The sequence below is a fragment of the Silurus aristotelis genome (assembly GCF_946808225.1).
Source record: "Silurus aristotelis genome assembly, chromosome: 13".
Lineage (NCBI taxonomy): Eukaryota > Metazoa > Chordata > Actinopteri > Siluriformes > Siluridae > Silurus > Silurus aristotelis.
Window position 1 is genome coordinate 246,824 of NC_139586.1, and position 21,682 is coordinate 268,505.

General features: G+C 42.0%; 4 protein-coding genes across 4 annotated transcripts; 1 reads left to right on the forward strand and 3 right to left on the reverse strand.

Moving 5' to 3' along the window:
* Positions 1-155: 155 nt before the first annotated feature.
* cUnh19orf25 (chromosome Un C19orf25 homolog) lies at positions 156-1,064 on the reverse strand. The gene is made up of 2 exons (XM_083557949.1): positions 758-1,064; positions 156-461 (listed from the first exon to the last, which is right to left on the reverse strand). The coding sequence occupies exons 1-2, from the start codon at positions 900-902 to the stop codon at positions 289-291; spliced, it is 318 nt and encodes a 105-aa protein (XP_083414075.1). The 5' UTR covers positions 903-1,064; the 3' UTR covers positions 156-288.
* A 2,869-nt stretch (positions 1,065-3,933) lies between these two features.
* On the reverse strand, positions 3,934-7,360 carry reep6 (receptor accessory protein 6). Its single transcript, XM_083557942.1, has 7 exons — positions 7,237-7,360; positions 6,784-7,185; positions 5,351-5,444; positions 5,112-5,250; positions 4,849-5,017; positions 4,453-4,526; positions 3,934-4,189 (listed from the first exon to the last, which is right to left on the reverse strand). Exons 2-7 carry the CDS (start codon positions 6,908-6,910, stop codon positions 4,124-4,126), a joined length of 669 nt encoding a protein of 222 aa, XP_083414068.1. The 5' UTR covers positions 6,911-7,185; positions 7,237-7,360; the 3' UTR covers positions 3,934-4,123.
* A 268-nt stretch (positions 7,361-7,628) lies between these two features.
* On the forward strand, positions 7,629-10,457 carry LOC310735300 (tetraspanin-33). The gene is made up of 8 exons (XM_083557941.1): positions 7,629-7,767; positions 7,850-7,907; positions 7,989-8,113; positions 8,320-8,394; positions 8,476-8,571; positions 8,678-8,806; positions 9,327-9,488; positions 10,006-10,457. The coding sequence occupies exons 1-8, from the start codon at positions 7,711-7,713 to the stop codon at positions 10,093-10,095; spliced, it is 792 nt and encodes a 263-aa protein (XP_083414067.1). The 5' UTR covers positions 7,629-7,710; the 3' UTR covers positions 10,096-10,457.
* Positions 9,749-21,636, reverse strand: nwd1 (NACHT and WD repeat domain containing 1). The gene is made up of 19 exons (XM_083557927.1): positions 20,103-21,636; positions 19,714-19,799; positions 19,180-19,296; positions 18,724-19,078; positions 17,372-18,629; positions 17,086-17,289; positions 16,843-17,002; positions 16,650-16,767; positions 16,408-16,572; positions 15,618-15,815; positions 14,888-15,010; positions 14,604-14,806; positions 14,225-14,485; positions 13,786-13,876; positions 13,546-13,694; positions 13,112-13,385; positions 11,717-12,270; positions 11,504-11,609; positions 9,749-10,850 (listed from the first exon to the last, which is right to left on the reverse strand). The coding sequence occupies exons 1-19, from the start codon at positions 20,218-20,220 to the stop codon at positions 10,546-10,548; spliced, it is 4,845 nt and encodes a 1,614-aa protein (XP_083414053.1). The 5' UTR covers positions 20,221-21,636; the 3' UTR covers positions 9,749-10,545.
* Positions 21,637-21,682: the final 46 nt, after the last annotated feature.

Here is a 21,682-nt window from a genome sequence, read left to right on the forward strand (position 1 = left end):
GCACTTAACAACTGTTCAAATGTGTTTTCCTACACACCAGTCACCTGTAATAAAACCATGACGTCACCACACTGAACATGTTTTTTTTCCAGCTCTGCCTCTGTTCTGGTGCAGTTACTGAAATATAACGTGTTTGATTCATGAACGACTTCACAGTCTTTAAATGACGCATGACGTCATTGTGTTTATTCAGGAAACACAGAAAGTCCATTCAGTCTCCATGTGAGAGATTTCATGTGGTACATTAATATGAGGAGTAAGAAGTTCTCAGGAGGAGATGGAGATCACTCAGAGTGCTCTGCTCTTCACTGCTGCAACACTTCCCTCTAAAGTCTCTCCCACCACCCTGAGCTCGTCTCTCCTGCACGTCAGGTCAGCAAGAGCCTCCTGCAGCTTCTCGTTCAGGTCCAGGTAGCGTCGGCTCTGCGTGTAACGGACCTCCACATCGCTGCTGATCGATCCTGCAGTCACACGCACACACACACACACACACACACACACACACACACACACACACACACACATCACTCAGTCAAAGTCTTTCACACATTTAATACTAAATAAATACATCAGCAAAACCTTCTAAACGCCACCAGAACAAGCAGCAGATTCATTCATCTGACAAAACATGTTCTCTGGTCCTGGTCCTGAGGAACCTTGTCCTGTCCTGCCCCTTCTGAAGGAGTTCTAAAGTGAACAGGACATGGGGTTCTGCAGGGTGAGGGTTTAGGAGTACTAGACTGTAAGATGACGTCACCTTCATTAGGGATCTGTAGAAACCTGAAGACCGGATCGCAGGGTTCGGCTCGGTTTATGTCCTCGATGATCTGCTCCACGGATGGTGGCTCAGGTCGAGCTGGTAGGACCATTTTCTTCTTCTTCCCTTTAGATCCCATGTTCATGTCGCGCTCCTGCAGTGACGTCAGCTAACTCTGCAGGAGCTCCGTTGCCGGATCATTCAGAACCATTCAGAACCTCTCTATTACCGATAAAACCTGATTATAAACACCTGCCGCGTCACCACCATGCGACGACACCAATACTTCCTCTGGGGCGCTGTCTGAGTGGGTAAGAGCGTAATTCCGCCATCTAGTGGCTCGGAGCAAAACCATTCTCCACCATAGACATACCCAATGAGCTGTATGTGGTTATTCTGCACTGTGCTGTGATTGGTCAGAGCTGTGTGGTTATTCTGCACTGTGCTGTGATTGGTCAGAGATGTGTGTGGTTATTCTGTGCTTTGCTGTGATTGGTCAGAGCTGTGTGTGGTTATTCTGCACTGTGCTGTGATTGGTCAGAGATGTGTGTGGTTATTCTGCACTGCGCTGTGATTGGTCAGAGCTGTGTGTGGTTGTTCTGCACTGTGCTGTGATTGGTCAGAGCTGTGTGTGGTTATTCTGCACTGTGCTGTGATTGGTCAGAGCTGTGTGTGGTTATTCTGCACTGTGCTGTGATTGGTCAGAGCTGTGTGTGGTTATTCTGCACTGTGCTGTGATTGGTCAGAGCTGTGTGTGGTTATTCTGCACTGTGCTGTGATTGGTCAGAGCTGTGTGTGGTTGTTCTGCACTGTGCTGTGATTGGTCAGAGCTGTGTGTGGTTGTTCTGTGCTTTGCTGTGATTGGTCAGAGCTGTGTGTGGTTATTCTGCACTGTGCTGTGATTGGTCAGAACTGTGTGTGCTTATTCTGCACTGTGCTGTGATTGGTCAGAGCTGTGTGTGGTTATTCTGCACTGTGCTGTGATTGATCAGAGCTGTGTGTGGTTGTTCTGTGCTTTGCTGTGATTGGTCAGAGCTGTGTGTGGTTATTCTGCACTGTGCTGTGATTGGTCAGAGATGTGTGTGGTTATTCTGCACTGTGCTGTGATTGGTCAGAGCTGTGTGTGGTTATTCTGCACTGTGCTGTGATTGGTCAGAGCTGTGTGTGGTTATTCTGCACTGTGCTGTGATTGGTCAGAGCTGTGTGTGGTTGTTCTGTGCTTTGCTGTGATTGGTCAGAGCTGTGTGTGGTTATTCTGCACTGTGCTGTGATTGGTCAGAGCAGTGTGTGGTTATTCTGCACTGCGCTGTGATTGGTCAGAGCTGTGTGTGGTTGTTCTGCACTGTGCTGTGATTGGTCAGAGCTGTGTGTGGTTGTTCTGTGCTTTGCTGTGATTGGTCAGAGCTGTGTGTGGTTATTCTGCACTGTGCTGTGATTGGTCAGAGCAGTGTGTGGTTATTCTGCACTGCGCTGTGATTGGTCAGAGCTGTGTGTGGTTGTTCTGCACTGTGCTGTGATTGGTCAGAGCTGTGTGTGGTTGTTCTGTGCTTTGCTGTGATTGGTCAGAGCTGTGTGTGGTTATTCTGCACTGTGCTGTGATTAGTCAGAGCAGTGTGTGGTTATTCTGCACTGCGCTGTGATTGGTCAGAGCTGTGTGTGGTTGTTCTGCACTGTGCTGTGATTGGTCAGAGCTGTGTGTGGTTGTTCTGTGCTTTGCTGTGATTGGTCAGAGCTGTGTGTGGTTATTCTGCACTGTGCTGTGATTGGTCAGAGCAGTGTGTGGTTATTCTGCACTGCGCTGTGATTGGTCAGAGCTGTGTGTGGTTGTTCTGCACTGTGCTGTGATTGGTCAGAGCTGTGTGTGGTTGTTCTGTGCTTTGCTGTGATTGGTCAGAGCTGTGTGTGGTTATTCTGCACTGTGCTGTGATTGGTCAGAACTGTGTGTGCTTATTCTGCACTGTGCTGTGATTGGTCAGAGCTGTGTGTGGTTATTCTGCACTGTGCTGTGATTGATCAGAGCTGTGTGTGGTTGTTCTGCATTGTGCTGTGATTGGTCAGAGCTGTGTGTGGTTGTTCTGTGCTTTGCTGTGATTGGTCAGAGCTGTGTGTGGTTATTCTGCACTGTGCTGTGATTGGTCAGAGCTGTGTGTGGTTATTCTGCACTGTGCTGTGATTGGTCAGAGCTGTGTGTGGTTATTCTGCACTGTGCTGTGATTGGTCAGAGCTGTGTGTGGTTGTTCTGTGCTTTGCTGTGATTGGTCAGAGCTGTGTGTGGTTATTCTGCACTGTGCTGTGATTGGTCAGAGCTGTGTGTGGTTATTCTGCACTGTGCTGTGATTGGTCAGAGCTGTGTGTGGTTATTCTGCACTGTGCTGTGATTGGTCAGAGCTGTGTGTGGTTGTTCTGCACTGTGCTGTGATTGGTCAGAGCTGTGTGTGGTTGTTCTGTGCTTTGCTGTGATTGGTCAGAGCTGTGTGTGGTTATTCTGCACTGTGCTGTGATTGGTCAGAGCAGTGTGTGGTTATTCTGCACTGCGCTGTGATTGGTCAGAGCTGTGTGTGGTTGTTCTGCACTGTGCTGTGATTGGTCAGAGCTGTGTGTGGTTGTTCTGTGCTTTGCTGTGATTGGTCAGAGCTGTGTGTGGTTATTCTGCACTGTGCTGTGATTGGTCAGAGCAGTGTGTGGTTATTCTGCACTGTGCTGTGATTGGTCAGAGCAGTGTGTGGTTATTCTGCACTGTGCTGTGATTGGTCAGAGCTGTGTGTGGTTGTTCTGCACTGTGCTGTGATTGGTCAGAGCTGTGTGTGGTTGTTCTGTGCTTTGCTGTGATTGGTCAGAGCTGTGTGTGGTTATTCTGCACTGTGCTGTGATTGGTCAGAGCTGTGTGTGGTTGTTCTGTGCTTTGCTGTGATTGGTCAGAGCTGTGTGTGGTTATTCTGCACTGTGCTGTGATTGGTCAGAGCAGTGTGTGGTTATTCTGCACTGCGCTGTGATTGGTCAGAGCTGTGTGTGGTTGTTCTGCACTGTGCTGTGATTGGTCAGAGCTGTGTGTGGTTGTTCTGTGCTTTGCTGTGATTGGTCAGCACTAGAAATAAACAAAGCGGAAGTGTCCCATTTTGCCACATTAAACAAAGCAAATTAATTGAAGTTTTATTAAAAAAGTTTTCAAATTGATAAAACAACAAATTTCAATTGAATAACATTCAGAAACCCACATTCTACCTGCTGCATAATGACTAAATCATGACAATCAGAACATTACACATGAACTACAACAAGAACCGCAAGGTTGAAATCTATTCCACCCAGTTCTCAACTGCTCTTCTGTTTCCTTTAGTAATATTCACACTTCATATAAACCTCTCATTATAATGAGGTCTTCTGACATCCAGGTGACCTTGCTCTGTCCTCTGAAAGTCTGGAAGTGGAAGACTGTGAAGAGAGATGTGAGATGTGAGATAAATTAGCGAGCTGAAAACCAGCTGAGAAAAAAGATCAAATGCTTCCATTTACCATTCAGTCGACTTTGGGTTCATTCTGTGCAGGTGTGTGAATGAATATGGAGAGAAACAATGATGGAAAAGAAGAAACGTGAAAAGAAAAGAAATTGTAAAAGGAACAGGTGCAGTATTAACCTAGATTTTTATAAGGAGGAGATAATAATATGGTATTGGAGTATGGAGTTGTGTACATACAGATGGACCTGGGAGCTGTTTGGCCTCTGGCTCCGCTGGGTGAATAGTCCTGTTTCTCACCAGAGTCTGAAGAACTGATAAAAGCATAGCATAGGAAAGAACAGAGGGGAAATCAAATGCAGGGTTATTGTGATTATAATATATTACTATATTGTGGGTGTTCATATTCACATAATCAACACTTGCCTTGTGAGGAACTTTATGATCTCAGTAGAAAAGTAAGAACAAGTCCATGTCTGTCCATAGCATATTGCAAAAACTGATTTAATGGTCTAACCCTTATGTTTTAGTGAATGTGTGTATCTGCACTCATCTAAAGCCTTCAGCTGATTAAATAAAATATAAGATTTTATATCATGCTATTCTATATGCTTAGAGTAAAAATCCTCTCCATACCTTCTCTCGTTACAGTTTCTGCAGCTGATATGGCCGTCCCGCTCAGATCGCAGACCATGCTGTCCACACTGGACTCGTGTCTGAGGAAAAGTGGTCGCACCAAACGCGTATACAACAGACGAGAGCCGTTCCAGGGTACCGGAGCCATGCACCATAACAAGAACAGGCACTGACCACAACAACACTCCACATTCATTTATATGTTTAGATAAACTTTCATTATAGAATGAATGTGTTTAGCAGTGCATGAATTATACACCTACTTTGCACAAATAGTAGAAGGGAAACCAGGACAGGAAGATGTCCAAGAAGAATTCTCCTACACCAAAGAATCCATACACCACCCAGTAGGTGAGCCACAGGGTGTCGTCGTCTTTATTTGGACTCTCAATCGCTTTAATGCTGAAATCAAATCAAAGCATCATGAAGCAGCAACTACTTTTACAATGAAAACACTATAATGAATCGTTTGAGTCTGTAGAAGGTGTAAATGAGCACATACGAGTAGTATGCAGGATAAACAAAGCCAATCAAATTGCAGATCAGAGAGGCTCCATATCCAACCATCAAATACAGTCCTGTTGTAGAAGCAGCTCCTGTTAAAATATTAAATATATTATTATTTCTTTAATATTCATTTTTTAAATATTTTCTGGGCAGTGCAGATTAAAGTGCACATGACTGAAGTGTTTACATTCAGAGTTGGGGAAAGATACATCAAAATACCAATTATCTTAAGTATCAAAATAAACTACAAAATACAGCAACTGCACCATGCAGCAAAATAAACTACTGTATTTTTTATTTTAAAAATACAAAAAAATACTTTTATTAGGGAGCATGAAATTTCTGCACAACCCTTCCATCACTCGTCTGTTCTTCACCATCACACCAACTCTGTTTATTAAGTTATCAGACACATGCAATCAGTCAACAGATCAAATCTTCACACACGTGTCCCAGTGATCTCCCACATGAGGGCTTTTAAATGTAACCAACAATTTGATGTTCAACAGTTTGTGAAAGACTCATAATTGTGTCCCAATTTAGTGACTTGATGTTCAGTACTTCAGAAACACTGAGTCAAACAAGTCATTCAGAAGAAGACGACTGAAGGCACCTGCATTCATAACAACTAGTTTATAACTCATTAATCATTTGATTGTTAATAATATATTATGTGTCAGCAGTCGTTCATACGGTGGTCTGCAAAATGATGATCTAATAAACAGCTACTTCAATTATAACACAATATTTAGCAATTAAATATTTATTTATTAATCATTGGACGTCTATTTGAAAGCTGGCAGCCTGCAGGTTTCTGACCTTCACCACCTTCTTCCTTATGCATCAATTTTCTGTTCTGATCAACAAGTGTGAGCAAAATACTGAGTAGGAACCAATCAGAGGCCTCATTTTTATGATGTCATCATGTAGAACTTCTTACAAAGTATTTTACAGTGTTTTAAATCTACACAAATACAAAACACTAAAGTATTTTAATACAAAATATAAAGCATTTTCATCAACACTCTGAAATACAAATGACTGAATCCTGTTTTATATTTGAAATACATCATAAATACTGCACATCCCTGCAGACATCAACAGCAGCTGAAGCATGAAGATGAGTTTAGTTGCTTCCTCGCAGCTCCAGAGTTTCTGTTCGGTCATAAAATCAGGTAACGGACCTTGTGTTTCTAAATTGCCTGTGTGTGTGTGTGTGTGTGTGTGTGTGTGTGTGTGTGTGTGTGTGTGTGTGTGTTAGATGTGCTGAGCTTCCTGAGATGCTTTTCTGCTCATTACAATCATACAGAGTGACTAAACCACAGAATGAACTCCACCTTTCTCTCTCTCTCTCTCTCTCTCTCTCTCTCTCTCTCTCTCTCTCTCTCTCTCTCTCTCTCTCTCTCTCTCTCTCTCTCTCTCTTTTACCTGTTACAAGTAAACGCTTCTTGATTCCAGTCTTCTCTTCAATTTTGTTGAGGAAATCCGTTACAAAGTTCTTCTGGTTCAGGAAGGAATCCACACGCTCTTTCAGTTTAGAAAACAATGAAAACATGGCGTCCTGTAAAAGTGTCTCCTAAACCCTTCTGTAATATTTTCTCCTTTAAGTTGATGTACATGAGTTTAATGTAAATAAGCTGCAGGTCATGAAGAAGAGTTTTGCTGACAGAACAAGCCGTGACCTCCATCCTCTCAATCCTCTTACTGCAGAGCTGCGGCAGGGTTGCCAGAGTGGTTAGGAACATCCTCCATTTCAGTAATCCCTTTAAACTCATGCACATCATCCAAACTCATCTAATCAAACAGCATTCACCACCGCCAGAGGCTTTTCTTCAGGATATTTTTAATTTTTATTTATTTTCACATATATGTTTGTCAGACAGAATATATTGTGTAGTGCCATTAAACAGCTCTGACACGTCGAAGCCCAGACTCCAGAAGACCCCTGAAGGTAAACTGGTTGGTTCTCCTTCTTTGGAGCACTTCTGGTAGATGTAAACCACTGCATACCTGCAAACCACACAAGACCTGCTGTCACTCAAATGCAGCTAAAAACCACACTTCTGTCCTCGTTAAAGTCACTCAGATCCTTCAGCTTGGCCAAATTTTCTGCTTCCAACATCAACTTCCAAAGCCGACTGCTTCACCTGCCAGTGGTTTTAATGTTATGGCTGATTGGTGTGTATGAAAGTGAAGTGCAGCTCAGGTTACAGGTGGATTCATGGAGTCAGGCAGTTATGTGGAACAAGCAGTTACACGCCTGTAGTGTAGGAACACGGAACTGAAGAGGAGCCACACTCGGATCTCCTTTTGTTTTTCGTACAACAAACCAGGAGATAAAAGGAAATATCAGTAATGACGACATGCAAAGCTACTAAGTATTTTCTGTTTGTATGCTGCTACGTATTCTGGGTAAGTCATTTTTATGATTTTCACGGTGTAATAAAATTGTAATACAGAAGACATTGTAAGTGAAATAAATCTTTTTCTAAAGGTGGCCAGTGGTGTAATGATCTCTGTGGGCATCTATGCAAAAGTAGCCAAAGAAAACGGTACTGAATTTTTTCTTCTACCTGAAACCTGGATATTGTGTGATTGGACTGAAGCTAACAGAAAACCACCCTGCTTTACAGATGTGGTGGACACTCTGACCACAGATCCAGCTCTCCTGCTGCTCACTGTAGGTTCCCTCACGTTCTTCATCACGTTCCTGGGATGTTTCGGAGCGCTGAGAGACAGTGTTGTTCTGCTGAAAATGGTGAGAAGCTGTGACACGCCTGATCCATTAGCAACGTCTTACACGCTGTAAACTAATACCACAATGTGTTGTTTATTATGACCTGAGTTTCAAATAATGAAAATAACAAAATCATGTGCACTGATTTATTTAATTATTATACAAGCTTGTGTTTTTTTGTGCAAATTTCATATTCTGCATATTTGACATTTTTACAATATTTCCAGTTTTTAGGGATTTTGATGATCATCCTGTTCCTGCAAATTGCTGCTGCAGTTTTGGGCTTTCTCTTCTCAGACCTGGTACACGGCTTTTATTAATAAATTGCTTGATTTGAAATGATCCTTTAATCATCAGATCCCTTATAATTTGTCTTTCGTCAGGTTTTAAGGAGAACAGAACTCCTGATGAAGAAAGCCATTGTATTATATCGAGAGGACATGGATTTGGAGAATGTGATTGACTTTGTGCAGAAAAAGGTCAAGAATAATCAGTAAATGTAATCAGTATGATGTGCAGGATGTAGATTACATTTCTGACCATAATGTAATGTAATCTGGTGAATGTGTGTTTATGCTCCTGCAGTTCCTGTGTTGTGGAGTGAATTATTACTCAGACTGGTCTCAGAACATGTATTTTAACTGCTCTGTGAATAATCCCAGTCTGGAAGCCTGTGGAGTTCCGTTCTCCTGCTGTGTGCGACTGCAGAATGAGGTAATGCACCGGATACACAACACACCTTTTCTCTGTGCATCAGTGTGTAGGAGTGTTTACCTGCTCTTATTACAATAATTATAAACATTTGTGAAAAATACAGACTTTCCTGAACTTAAATATATTCTCTCTTGTGCATGAAAAGCAACAATCCAGAGCAACAATTATCTCATTCATACACCTGAGCAGCTGAGGTTTAAGGGCCTTGCTCAAGGGCCCAGCAGTTGCAGCTGCTCCGAAGTCCAACATGCAACTGTATTTCACTGCCTTGTACCGTAACTTGTGCAATAACAATAAAGTTGAATCTAATCTAATCTGATCTAATCTTCTTCTACTTTCGGCTGCTCCCATTAGGGGGCGCCACAGCGGATCATCTAATAATCTATTTAATGCCTCAGATATAAATTATTTAAATGAAGTCTTCTTCAGTACATCACAGACAAGAAGACCTTCATACATTCCAATGTCAGACGGTTTTATTCTTGTGTGACTCGGAGACATTGTTCGGTTTTCTTTCTAGACCGTCTTCAATACCATGTGTGGCTACAAAACTCAGGGGATCGAAGAATCTTTGATCAAAGAGCACATTTATATCCCCGGTTGCCTGAATAAGATCGTGCTATGGGGGAAACAGAACCTGCTGCTGGTTGGAGGAATCAGTATCAGTCTGCTGTGCCTCGAGGTGAGACGTTTTCTTATTGTGTATATTTCTGTGGAAATGCTATGAATCTGACTCAGGTGCATTCGCCGTCATCAGGAACACTGAAACATTATTATATGATGCCTTACGGCAGTGCAGTCACAGTGAGAAATCCTGTAGTGACTTGTGTGTTTTCACAACAGCAGCAGATTCTACACTTTACTTCACTTTTTCTCTCTGATATCAGAGCAGATTCTACACTTAACTTTAAAACCAGGTATCAGACATTCTAATAGCTGGAGGTGGTTTAGATTTTTATTCAGATCAGTAAATGATTCATAAACACTGAAAGTAAGATGTTGATTTTAAGAACAAACATCACAACAGTCTGATTGTTAAAACATGTGATTATATATGAACATTATTAAATATCATCAGCACAAAACCCTGATTTTCTGAAAAGGTTTGAGAGTTACACAGGTGATACACTACTGCAGGTACATTAGGAGAATATTGGTTGTTTATTTACGCTGCATCTGGATTGGTTTTTTTTTTTTAGATATGCATGATCTCATTAGCAGCTTTTCAGCTCCACCAAATCCAGAAAAAGGAGAAGAAAAAAGCAAGTAAAAAAACAAAAAAGAGGTGATTTATTTTACACTCAAATCCATTCTGAAATATGTGTATACACACACACACACACACACACACACACACACACACACACACACACACACACACACACACAGTATGTCTGAAAAGCACATTTATATGAATATTTACTCATGTTAACCTTGTGATCTGAGTCTGTAGATGTGATGAGCAGTAGATGCTGTGATTAACTGTGTGTGTGTGTAAACGAGACCCTGATTGTAGATTTTTATATTGAAACACAGTGTTTATATTGTACAGTGTTAAAATGTATGTTCATGTTCATTTTGTAAAAAGAAATAGATCACAGATGATATCCTGCTTTTAAACGTTATCAATAAAACTCTATATTAATACTCAGGTTATTGTTTATAATATGCCTGTAATATCTATAGAAATGAAAGACAGCTAAAATTAACTAATGGCCAAACGTATAAATGCTGCTTCCTCACAGAAGGACACACGTGCTGGACTGTTTGGTCTTGAGAACGCCCATGAAATTAAACTGAGCCGGATTGTAACTGTGTAATCCTGTAATGACAGAATGAGGAGCGTCGAGACTCTTCTCACGTGAAGTAACGCGATAGTGAGCTCTGAAGTTGCGGAGAGGGTTGTAGTCCGGAGTCAGTGCGTTTGGACAGTGGAAGCCCTCCTTGATGTAAGTGCCGTGCTGTGAAATGGCTACAAACCCATCCTTGTAGGGTGTAATCTTGATAACTGCAGCATAAACGTACTGGATGTATAAAAGGGATCCTAGAAAACGAAGGAGATCAGAATAAAATGATGCAATGCACATGTAGGCTGTAACAAACCATACAGCAGGAACAAACTTCCTTTAGATGACTTTATTAATCATTTAGTTATAAAAGCACCAACAATACTCTAAAAACCCATTATTAACAATCCTGTATACGTCATTTAATCTGTACAGACTCCTTTCAAGTGCTTTTTTAATGAATCTTTATCATTAAATAGCAGGAGAAAGAAACACAATGCATGATGGGATTTTTAATGTGAAAAGAGGAAAAATTCTCTTAGTGCTGCAAATTAGCTGATTTGTTTTTTCGTTCCCTTCAGAAACACTTCAGGTTTTTGTTCGAATCTCAGCACAAAGTTGTCCTTAAACAGCGAGGCTTAATCTCCAGCAGGAGTGGATTATATTTCAGTTTATACAATCATTAATATGCACAAGTATTTATAGTATATACCTATAAACATCTGCATATTCAAAGTAATTACAGTAATTCACTTGTAAATTATAAATTGCAGTACTTAGTACTTAATTAGCAGCACTTAAATTGTGATAATGATAATATTTCTAATTAGATTTCAATCATTGCCCCATTCACACTGTCAACAACTGTCTTTACTCACTGAATCTTTCCCTAAACCACAACATTACTGACCTGTAGCCACGTCCCAGACTTTAACGGTTTTGTCTCGAGAGCCGGTGAACACGTACTTATCGTTTACAGAGAATGCCGCACACAGAATGCCCTCAAAGTAGAAACCCTGTATAACGATACAGACACGCAAAACCCTCAGTTTATTATAAATGATGTGTAAATCATCTGCAGTATTCTTAAAGCAGGTATCGTGATTAGGAATCGCTTTACCACCTTATACTCCATAGTATGGTCCAGAAGCACAGGACTCAAACTCCAGAGCTTCTGGACGCAGTCCTCAGATCCCACCAGCGCGTGCTTTTCCCAGTTACTCAGTGCAATGCAGGTGATAGCAGCTCCGTGATGATCCACCTCCATGGCTGTGGCACTCTTAAAGTCATAGATCGCCACCTCCCCTCCAAAAGTGCCGTACAGGAGTCTACAGTCGGGCAGCAGAGCCATGGCCGATACTGACGAGTGAAGCAGGGAGAGCGAATAGTTATGGATGGGGCCCTCCACGCAGGGGAAGCTGTCTCTTGCTGTAATTTCGAAGAAGCTCACGGTTTCCTCGTAGGCCACAGCAATCTTATCTTCCCTGGGACTGATGGCCATGCTGCGTACGGTGGGCAGGCTCTCCGGAGGAGGAAGACACAGGGTCTCTTGGGGGAAGGCTAGAGGGTAGATGAGTACAGTACCAGTGCAGAGGCCACAGAAGAGAAGCTGCTTCTGTTGTGCCAGTTCCATACAACACACCTCTGAGCACACGTCCATTGTATCTGAGGACATACCTGAGGAGCAGGTAAGTTGTGTCAGTTCGACATCAGAAAATTTTCAAATCACTCCAGGGCTGAGAATCAGCACAAAAGTGGAGGAGTAATTGACACAGGTGAGGAATAAGTGCTAATTAATTGGACTTAATTAGTTTGTCTGTTGAATTTGATTGTAGGGTTTCTTTTCACATGCCTGAGGACTAAAAACTAAAGTCTTCATTTGATTTTTAGGAAGTGACATCACGAAAAGATGAGGGCAGTTAAAAAAAGTCCACTTCTGCTCACTGTTACATCAAAACATCTAAAGACTCTAAAGTTTATTCACAGCTTCAGTCCCTGAGTAATAAATGTCGAATGAATCTGCTAGAAATTAAAATGTAGATTTTGTTGCTAGTAGTTTTGACCCTCACGGTGACTAGCCTGCTAGCGACAGAGCTACTGCCATTAAAACAACAAGGCAAATGTTAAATGATTTGATTTCCCCACTCAGTGTGCTGAATATGAATCTGAACATTCAAAAACACTGTTTTAATTTAGTTATCAGAATAATGTACTTGCATAAATTAGCATGAATTAGCTTAGCTGGTGTATTAGAAGGCGCTAACATGGTGTAATAGTGATTAGCCCAAAGCTGCACAGATTTCCATTTCTCTTCATTTTATCCACCAATAACTCTTCTTCTTCAAATATAATGTGCACGTGTAAGAGTTAATAAAAACTGAAGAAAAGAATTTTGCACTATTCTGTATATTTCTGTAGATTTGTCTCTCTGCAGTGATGAGACACACTGTGGGAAGTTCTTACACCGCAGAAATGTTCATTTTATAATTATTAATATAATAATATCAGTGTGGTTCACCTTCAGAGCAGTTCCATGAGAACACCTTGGCTCGGTCCTCTTCTCTGATGAAATGTACCGTGTTGCCGTCTCTAGAGATCACCACCCTGGGGCAGTTAGCAGGAACACAGGCCTGGTTTTTGTGTTTAGGATTGTAGTCGAGCTGCCACAGTTTGAGGTGACCAGACCTGGTTGAGGCTGAGATGATCGTTGTGTTGCACATGGAGACAGAGGTAACAGGTGATCCCATACCACTAATGGAGTCGAGGAGGTGTCCAGTGACTAAACCCCAAACCTTCAATTCACATCAACAAGCGTTCACATCTGATCAGATCTTCTCAGATGAATGTTAGAGTGCAGCGTTCTTCAATAAAGCATTCAGTCGCTTAGTCAAAACATTAAAATACAGATAAATAAACACCACAATCCATCTTCGTCATCTGAGTAAAACTGACCCGTATGATTTGATCCTGAGATCCAGTAAGGACTTTGCTTCCTTGGCTGTAAGAAACTGCAGATAAAACTGTGGCTTCATGCTGGAGCTCCTGGGATTTGTGGACAGAGTCTGGATTTAGGTGAAGCACAGCCAGTGTTCTCTCACAGCCTTTGTACAGAAGAATGATGGTTAACAACAGTTTCCAGCATGTTCTCAGTGGAAATCAGGGTACAGTGTTTAACAAAATAATGAAGATTACCTGCAAAGAGGACGTTTTCATCTTTTGAGGTGCACATGAAAGAAGCAGGTGCTGGAAGGTCAACCTCAGAGAGCGAACCACTGGCAGAGACCTAGAGATGAACATTTACACGGGATATTAACTGTTTTTACTGCCATATTTCCATTTAATTTTGATATTTTCAATTATATGCAGATTAAAGTCATACACATCCTGCTTGGAGGTGAAATGTTTTTATTTACACACACACTATAAGAGGGACGTGTGAGATGGGAACGTGAGGACAGAAGACAGATATTTATATATTTATATTTGGGCCAAAACAAAATACACTGAATTGTACAGATTTTATGCTTTTGAGTTGCATCATTGTATTTCCAGTCAGTGTCTGAATTACATTTACTTCTATTTAAATCCAAAGTACTGCTGAGTGAGAAAAGGTTCTAATCTGTAATGTTACCATGTTGAGTGAACACTCCTGAGATGTGATGAGGAGTTTTCCATGTCGGTGGAGTGAAAGCACACTGCATACTGTAAAACCCTGAGAACAGCTGAGCTTATAGGAGGATGTTTCAAGTCCAGTGTCTGAATCAAAGATCCAGATTTGGCCTTCACTGGACATGACTGCCACTTCCTCCCCCAGTGCACTGAGTAGAGAACATTCTCCTTTCACATCAACTTCATAAAGAAGCTCTCCAGTGTCCAAGCTCCATGACTTGACCTGTACACAACAGCGATGAAAGATTTGATGTGTTTAATTGAGAAAAGTTTAACGTTCTATCAGATAAACTGAGGTTCTCTGTATAAAAGTTTGTAAGCTCTATAGAACAACGCTGTACTTGTCCTCCTGTGTTGGACAGGACCATCGCTTTAGGCTCCAGCACCAGGATCTGCTCAGTAGGCCAGGGTTGTAGCGAAACCACAGCAGGAATGCAGTAGAGCTGTTTCCCCGTGAGAAGATTCCATTTGCTAATAGAGCCATCGAGTCCAGTAGATAAGCAGTGATCACCTTTATTTATAAACTTCACCGTCTGCACTGCACCTGCACACCGAACGTGTAGAAATGCCACGTAAGTTCATATCTCGATTTATCTATAAATAGTGTGAACATGAGTAAGCTAACCTGTGTGTCCCTCAAAAATATGAAGCAGCTCAAGACACTTTAGGTCCCATGCCATCAACTCTCCATCCACTGACCCTGCCAGGAGTAACCCTTTCTCCAAATAAAGATCTACTGCAGTAATGCCTTTATAGACCAGAGAGAAAACACAGCAGTCAGTGTGAGTAATGATAATAAATAATAATTAGTTATTGATATTATAAAGCTCTTTCTTTTACACCAGTGATATACTTTAGATTTACTGAAGTAAACTGCGTCTGTATACGAGATGATCTCAAAAAGTTTCGAGACTAGTTTTACAACACACCAACAGATGGCAGCACAGGGCTGCACACACAGTCACAGGGAGCGCCGACTGTCATAAGTCAGTGTACCATAAGACATCGTCCTGTGTGCATTGGGAGCTGTGCAACTGGAGCTGTTCTGAGCACGTGTGCACCCTTTTACCGAGCTCCTCACACGTAGATCCAGCTCGAAGGTCTCCGTTTTGTTACCATAGATCTGGCACGACTCGCAGAAGGTGCTTGACACGCTTCAAAAAGAAGACCTCCAGAAGAACGCTGTATTGCTGTGCAAGGGGACTATTTTGATAGTGATAGTGTGGAGATGTAGATAAATAAACTTCTTTCTTGTAAATAGAGCAAGTCTCCAAACTTTTTTTTTCCACCTCGTACTGCTCATGGAATCTCAATCATCTGCATTAAAATCAAAACACATTTTATCTGTAACATACCTTTTGCCGAAGCACTGATGGTGTTTATCAGAGGCCCTCCAGGAGATGGTAAGAAGTTACTCCTGGGCACCAGCACAGGGTCGGCACAGGAAGCAAACCAGCCGTCACACTGCGAGCACAAGGGCCCAATCAGTGACGGGTACACCGGTGCCAGAGCCTGAAGTCTGGCCGTGATCTCAGTGACCAGAAGGGGTGAGTCTTAATAAAAAGATCAAGTTGAGGTTAGTTAGTGTACTAAATCTCTGTAGGTTCTCACTTGAATGACTGATGACTCAAAACAATACGTTTGCTGGCTCTGATACTGACATGCCATACCACACGATACTGTGAGACTGTACTGAACTGCTTGTTGTACTTTGGTTGGTCAGTGTTGTAATCCTTCAGTACAAGTAACCTAATCAAATTATTCATAACAAATGCGGTGGAAGCTGTCCTGACCGTGCTGACCATCCATGAAGAAAATAATGAGAAGTATAGAGCAGGCACTGAGGGCATCACTTCACTTCTGCGAGCACTGAGCACTCAGACAGGTGCAGTTCAGATCTACACATTGCACTACACATCATGAGCTCAGGTTTCCTAAAGATATATACTGTATTTAATCTATTATTTAAGATAATCTAAGGCATAACATCATGACATAAAAAACTCAGTAGTATAAGGACATTATTCTACAGAATCTTTAAAAAAACGGTTCTGATGGATTTGTTTCCAGCTGCACCACATCACCATGTTTTTTCCCCCCACCTAAGTGAACAAAACCTTCACTACAAACCAGGTCAACACTCACCTGTGTGTCCATCAATGAAGTCTAGAGTAGGCTTCAGCAGGAGAAAGCAGTCTCTGATCAATTGGATCTCAGGACAGTCAGTGATGTCAGCACAAAGTGAAAGGTCCTGAATGACACTGGTTACACCACAGCTGAGGGTCTTACAGTACAACCAGTCCAAATTTCCTGCAACACACGCAACAGGTGAATAAAAGTTCTAGAAACGACTTGTTACGTAGATCTGAGCAGTCACCAGGTCGAACCTAGCAGTGAGTGACGCAGTTCCTCCCATTTCCCAGAATGTAGGAGATGATACGGAAGTTCCTGAAGCTTCCTGAGGTTGGCGACTCCTTCAGTAAACCATAGGGGCTGATGAGGGACCTTAACAAAACAAAGTGCTGAACAGTTAACTGCAGTTTTGATTGGTGTGTTTTACATTAGAGCACTGATGAGTACCTTTCTGTCAGCATTCAGCTGCGTGTTCAGTGATGACAGGAGTATGGGTTTGAGCTGGCCTTGGCTCCACTGACCTGAGAAGTATTCACTCAGAATGCTGTGCATTTGAACTCTCCGCTCCACGGACAGATACTTTGCCTTCACAACGTCTGTAAACTGCCTGAAGAAGCTGATGCTTATTTTAAGTTAAAGAGTGTTGAATTGAATTCATATAAAGTCATAACCATAAATCCACCAGCTTACCTTTGGGAGAATGTTAACACTATAATGCCATTTTCCTGACGCTCCAGCAGGTGATCTTTGAGGTCGTGTCTGAGACGTGACCAGAGAAGAGGAGGAAAGCGTATGAGTGTAGGGCTTGGAGGAAGTCTGCACTGGTAGACCTCAGCCAGGACATCATTATCTACAGACAAGATATCACGTACTTCTGCCTCCGATAATCCACGTCTGTAAAAACACAGCCATGTTTTTTTTTTTATTAAAGATTTAACTGAGACGCAACTCGCCTCGAATTCCGTTAATGACTAACCTTGATAAGGTGATGTAACCCAGCGTGTGGCAGACGAGCTTCTCGCCATGTTTTTTTTCCAGCGTCTGGAGAAACAATGAGATCGTCTCCTGCACCGAGCTGCCAAGGTGAAGCTTAGACACCGAGGTGTAGGATGACCACTGCTTTGCCATGTCCACCATAAGCTTCAGATGCAAAAGGCTTCCACTCTTCTGGAAGCTGCCAGTGATCGCATCTCTTTGCTCATACGTGAGTCTTCTCCCAGCAGCATTCAGATAGGCATTAATGATGTCCTGCTCTTGATCACAATCCAGAGGTTCTACTCTGTAGAAGCTCTGATCATCACTAATTAAAGCTTTCAGTCTTTTGAAAGGAGTACCTCCATGTAGTGCAGACACTACCAAATGTACATTAGGAGGAAGTTCTTTAGGTATCCAGAGCAGTTTATGAGCATTGTTGGCCCGTAAAAGGTTGTCCAAGGAGTCCAGGATAAGAACTAATGATTCTCCATTTTTAGACACTTTCTGTAGTAAGGCATGGAAGAACCTCACCAGTTTCTCATGTGTGTTTGCAGTCTGTGGGCTGGGATTTGCCAGTCCCATAGCTCCACAAACCTGTAAACAAATCCCCTTTAGGACAGAGTCTACATCTGAGCTGTTGGGAGATGTTCCAAGCATCCGGAGAACAACTACGGCTTGTGGATCTAGAACAGTCTGCATCTCTCGGGCCACTTTACACAGCAGAGAGGTCTTACCAACTTCTGGAGGTCCGTAGACTACGAGTGGTGCGTGCTGTATGTTTGTCGACTCCCACATCGAGATTGAGATCTTTGCCAGTAGACCATCTCTTCCATTAAAAGTGCCATACTTCTCTTTACTCAGCTTTGCATGATGAAAAAGCTCCTGTTGAATCCACAGCCACTCTGGACTTGTTGGTGGAGAACTTTGCTTGGTGATCCTGTCCTTTATGCGACATACAATCTGCTGACAGAATTTTTCCAGATACTCCTTGTGCTCCTTACGGTTCACATCCAGAGCATTTTTACTCAGCTCGAAGGTGAGAAGATCGGAAAACACACTGGAGATGCGCTGTTTCAGATTGCTCAATAGTTCCTGTGCTTCAGTGTCTAATAGACCATCAGCTGTGACATCCAAGAACTTAGCATGCTTATGGCTTTCACCTTTCTTCAAATGAGGAAGTTCTCTAATAAAGATGATCGGAGAAGTCTTGCTTTGCTCTGTAGTCGAGAGAAAACTCTGCTCCATCTCCCATTCTGTCACTGTGTGGACATCAAGCAAAGCAAAATCACTCAGTGTACACGAGTGGAGAAATCACGAGTGTTTGAGCTACAAACTGACAAAACATTCTCTCACTTGACTTGAAGTACTTGTGCTTCTGCGCTGCGCTGAAGTCTCCATCCTTCTGGGCTCGCAGTGCCGCATTGCATAACAGCTGCAGTAACCGAGCTTCAGTAAGATTCCAAGACAAAACATCACCGTCGTGCTGTGCTCCAGCCTCAGGTGCAGTATTGTTGTAATAAGGAAAGTGTGTGGTGATTGGCTGAAGGACATATTGAGGAGGAACCACATTATCATCTTTGAAGAACCATTTCCTCAATACAGTCAAGCCTTCGTGGTCTTGAGAAAGTTTAGAGAGCAGTAACTGAAACTCAGTCTCAGGTATGAGGCGTGGCAGGGGGCGGGGTCCGTACTGACTGCCAATCAAAGCCTGCGATAATAAAGAACACAAACAGGAACGCAGCTGCTCCGTAACCAGGAGCCAGAATTACTCAATAAAGATATAAACAGAAGTTTCATTATAAAACTCACAATAAAACTAAGTCCTGGTGACACTTTCTGACATGACTGTATCTCCTGAAGGCACAGCTCCGTTGTTTGGTGATCAACAGTGATGGAATTCCACAAACCCCACCGGAGATCCACAGCCTGGTAAAAAGATCAATAAAGAAGTTCTCACTCCGGTTCGGTGAACACGAGGGAAGTAGTTTGGAAAGTGAAAAGTATTTACCATTTTTTTTTAAATATTAAGCAAATTTGTGATTTTAATGAAGTTTCTATAAAAGATTATCAGATGTGTTCAACTGAAACACTGAGGGATTTGATCCAATGAACTGAGGGATTTGATCCAATGTGGATCATCAAGTTTTATAGAAAAGTTTAAGGGAATTTGCCGTGAAAAAGCGTGAAATAAATGACAAAAACGATCTCAGACTCAGGAAATCAGTTCAGATCGGAAAATCACCATGAGTGTTGTACTGATGAACTCACTCATACAGCACATACAGCATACAGCACAGTTCTCATGTTACTCAATATAAAATCTTCAATATCAATATTACAGACCTCAAAGACCAGACCGAGACTCTGACAGGAGCTCTGGAGATCAGGGTAGACTTTTTCCCAGAAGGCATTTCGTTCAGTGTTAAAATCTGACCAGAAGAAAAGTGTAATATTGACACAAATCATCTTTCTACACCTCATACCAAGAGAGGAAAATAACAACACAATCAAACATGATAAAGAAAGAAAACCAAAACCTGCAACACAATATTTATTATTGTGACAAATAACAGAATGAAAAGTAAATAATTCAGATTAGTTTTTATATTATTGATTTATTGTAGTATGCAAAGATTTAGCAATAAATTCATAAATTCATTATAAAAGCAGTAAATTATTTAAATTTCTTTGTAAAAAGATAAAAAAAAAAAAAAAGAGCTCATTATTAAAACCTGAGACTGCTGAGCTGATGAACACTCGCACCACGTTGGACAAAGGCTCCGGAGTTTCTGTGTCACGTCCACGCAGGGTTTCAACTCCCAGAACCTTCCTCAGCTCCACCACCTCCATCCCTCGGTGTACACCTCCTTTACACCTCCACTATGCCTCTTCTACACCTCCGCTATGCCTCCTCTGCACCTCCTCTGCACCTCCTCTACACCTCCTCTGCCTTCAGTCCATTAGCTGCTTGGAGCAGAACTTCATTTCAACACTGCTGCATTCTTCACATCACAAAATCTAACCCTGAGACCTGAACATAAAACAGGAGACTCCGTATGCCCTGGATTACGGTCTGATTACAGTCTGATTACTGAAAAGTGCTCATCAACAGGTGTTTGTGCTCTACACTCTTCGTCATTTCATCCACAGAGATCAGGTGTGTCAGGTGGAACCTTTGTTTACTGTGTCTCTCTGGCTTGGTGATGGGACCCTGGAGAGAGGCAGCAGCTGCTGTTCTACTTCATTACTGGCTGTACGTTCAATATTCTAAACACCAATCAAACACAAACTGTAGCATTTTCACTCCAGACACCTGAAAAATGACCTGATGCTGCCAGGAAGTGTGTGTGTGTGTGTGTGTGTGTGTGTGTGTGTGTGTGTGTGTGTGTGTGTACACACACTGCTTCAGTCAGACGTTTCTTTTCAGACCTGTACGTCACGGTTCATTACGAAGCTTTTATTTCATTCTGTACCATGTAACATTTCTGTTTTTGCTGAAGCTTCTGAGAAACGATGCTGTGGACCATTAAATCCTGTGACATTAATGAATTTAACAGCACAAGAAGAAGTGATGAAGAAAGCACCCATCTGCTCCATCAGACTCCAGAACCCCCTCAGCAGCAATTAACTGTAACCATGTGTAGCCCATGTGCAGAACACCTCAGAAGGTTGTGGTCCTGAGGGAAGCCATCACTTGTTTTTAAGGACGTCGTGTATCATGTTGAAAACAAGCGTGTAATTTTTAACACCGAACATGAAATCATCTGCACCAGAATGACTCCATAATCCATTTACAGACGTCTGATTATAACAACACAGTGAATTAACTCTATTTGGATTTAATCTAAAGTGTGACTGCACATGGCAGGAGAGGAGATGGAAAGGAGATGATTGGAGGAAATTAGAGCAGCCTTTAATTAATGGAGAACTCAATTGCAGGTGTTCACTTTAAACAGGATGGAAGCTGATGGTTTTTTTTTTCAGACTTTTTGACCTGCTGTGATCTAATGAGTTCAGATCAGCTCTTAAAATCAAATTCTTCTGCTCATTAGGATAATAATTTCATGTAGATAGAGGTCACACTCCCCAGCCGTCTGAGATGGACACAAGGGTGGACGGATGAACAGACTGTCCACAGGCATACAGAATGAGCGTTTATTTATTAGCCAACAAAAAAAGAAATCAGTTTATCGTCACGTCTGGATCCATCAGATGGTCAAATATAAAGATGAAAGTCAGAACCCCAACAAGTGACCTGGCGGATCACACTGATTGTAGATGTAATTAATTAAAAGTGCAAATAAAAGCAGGA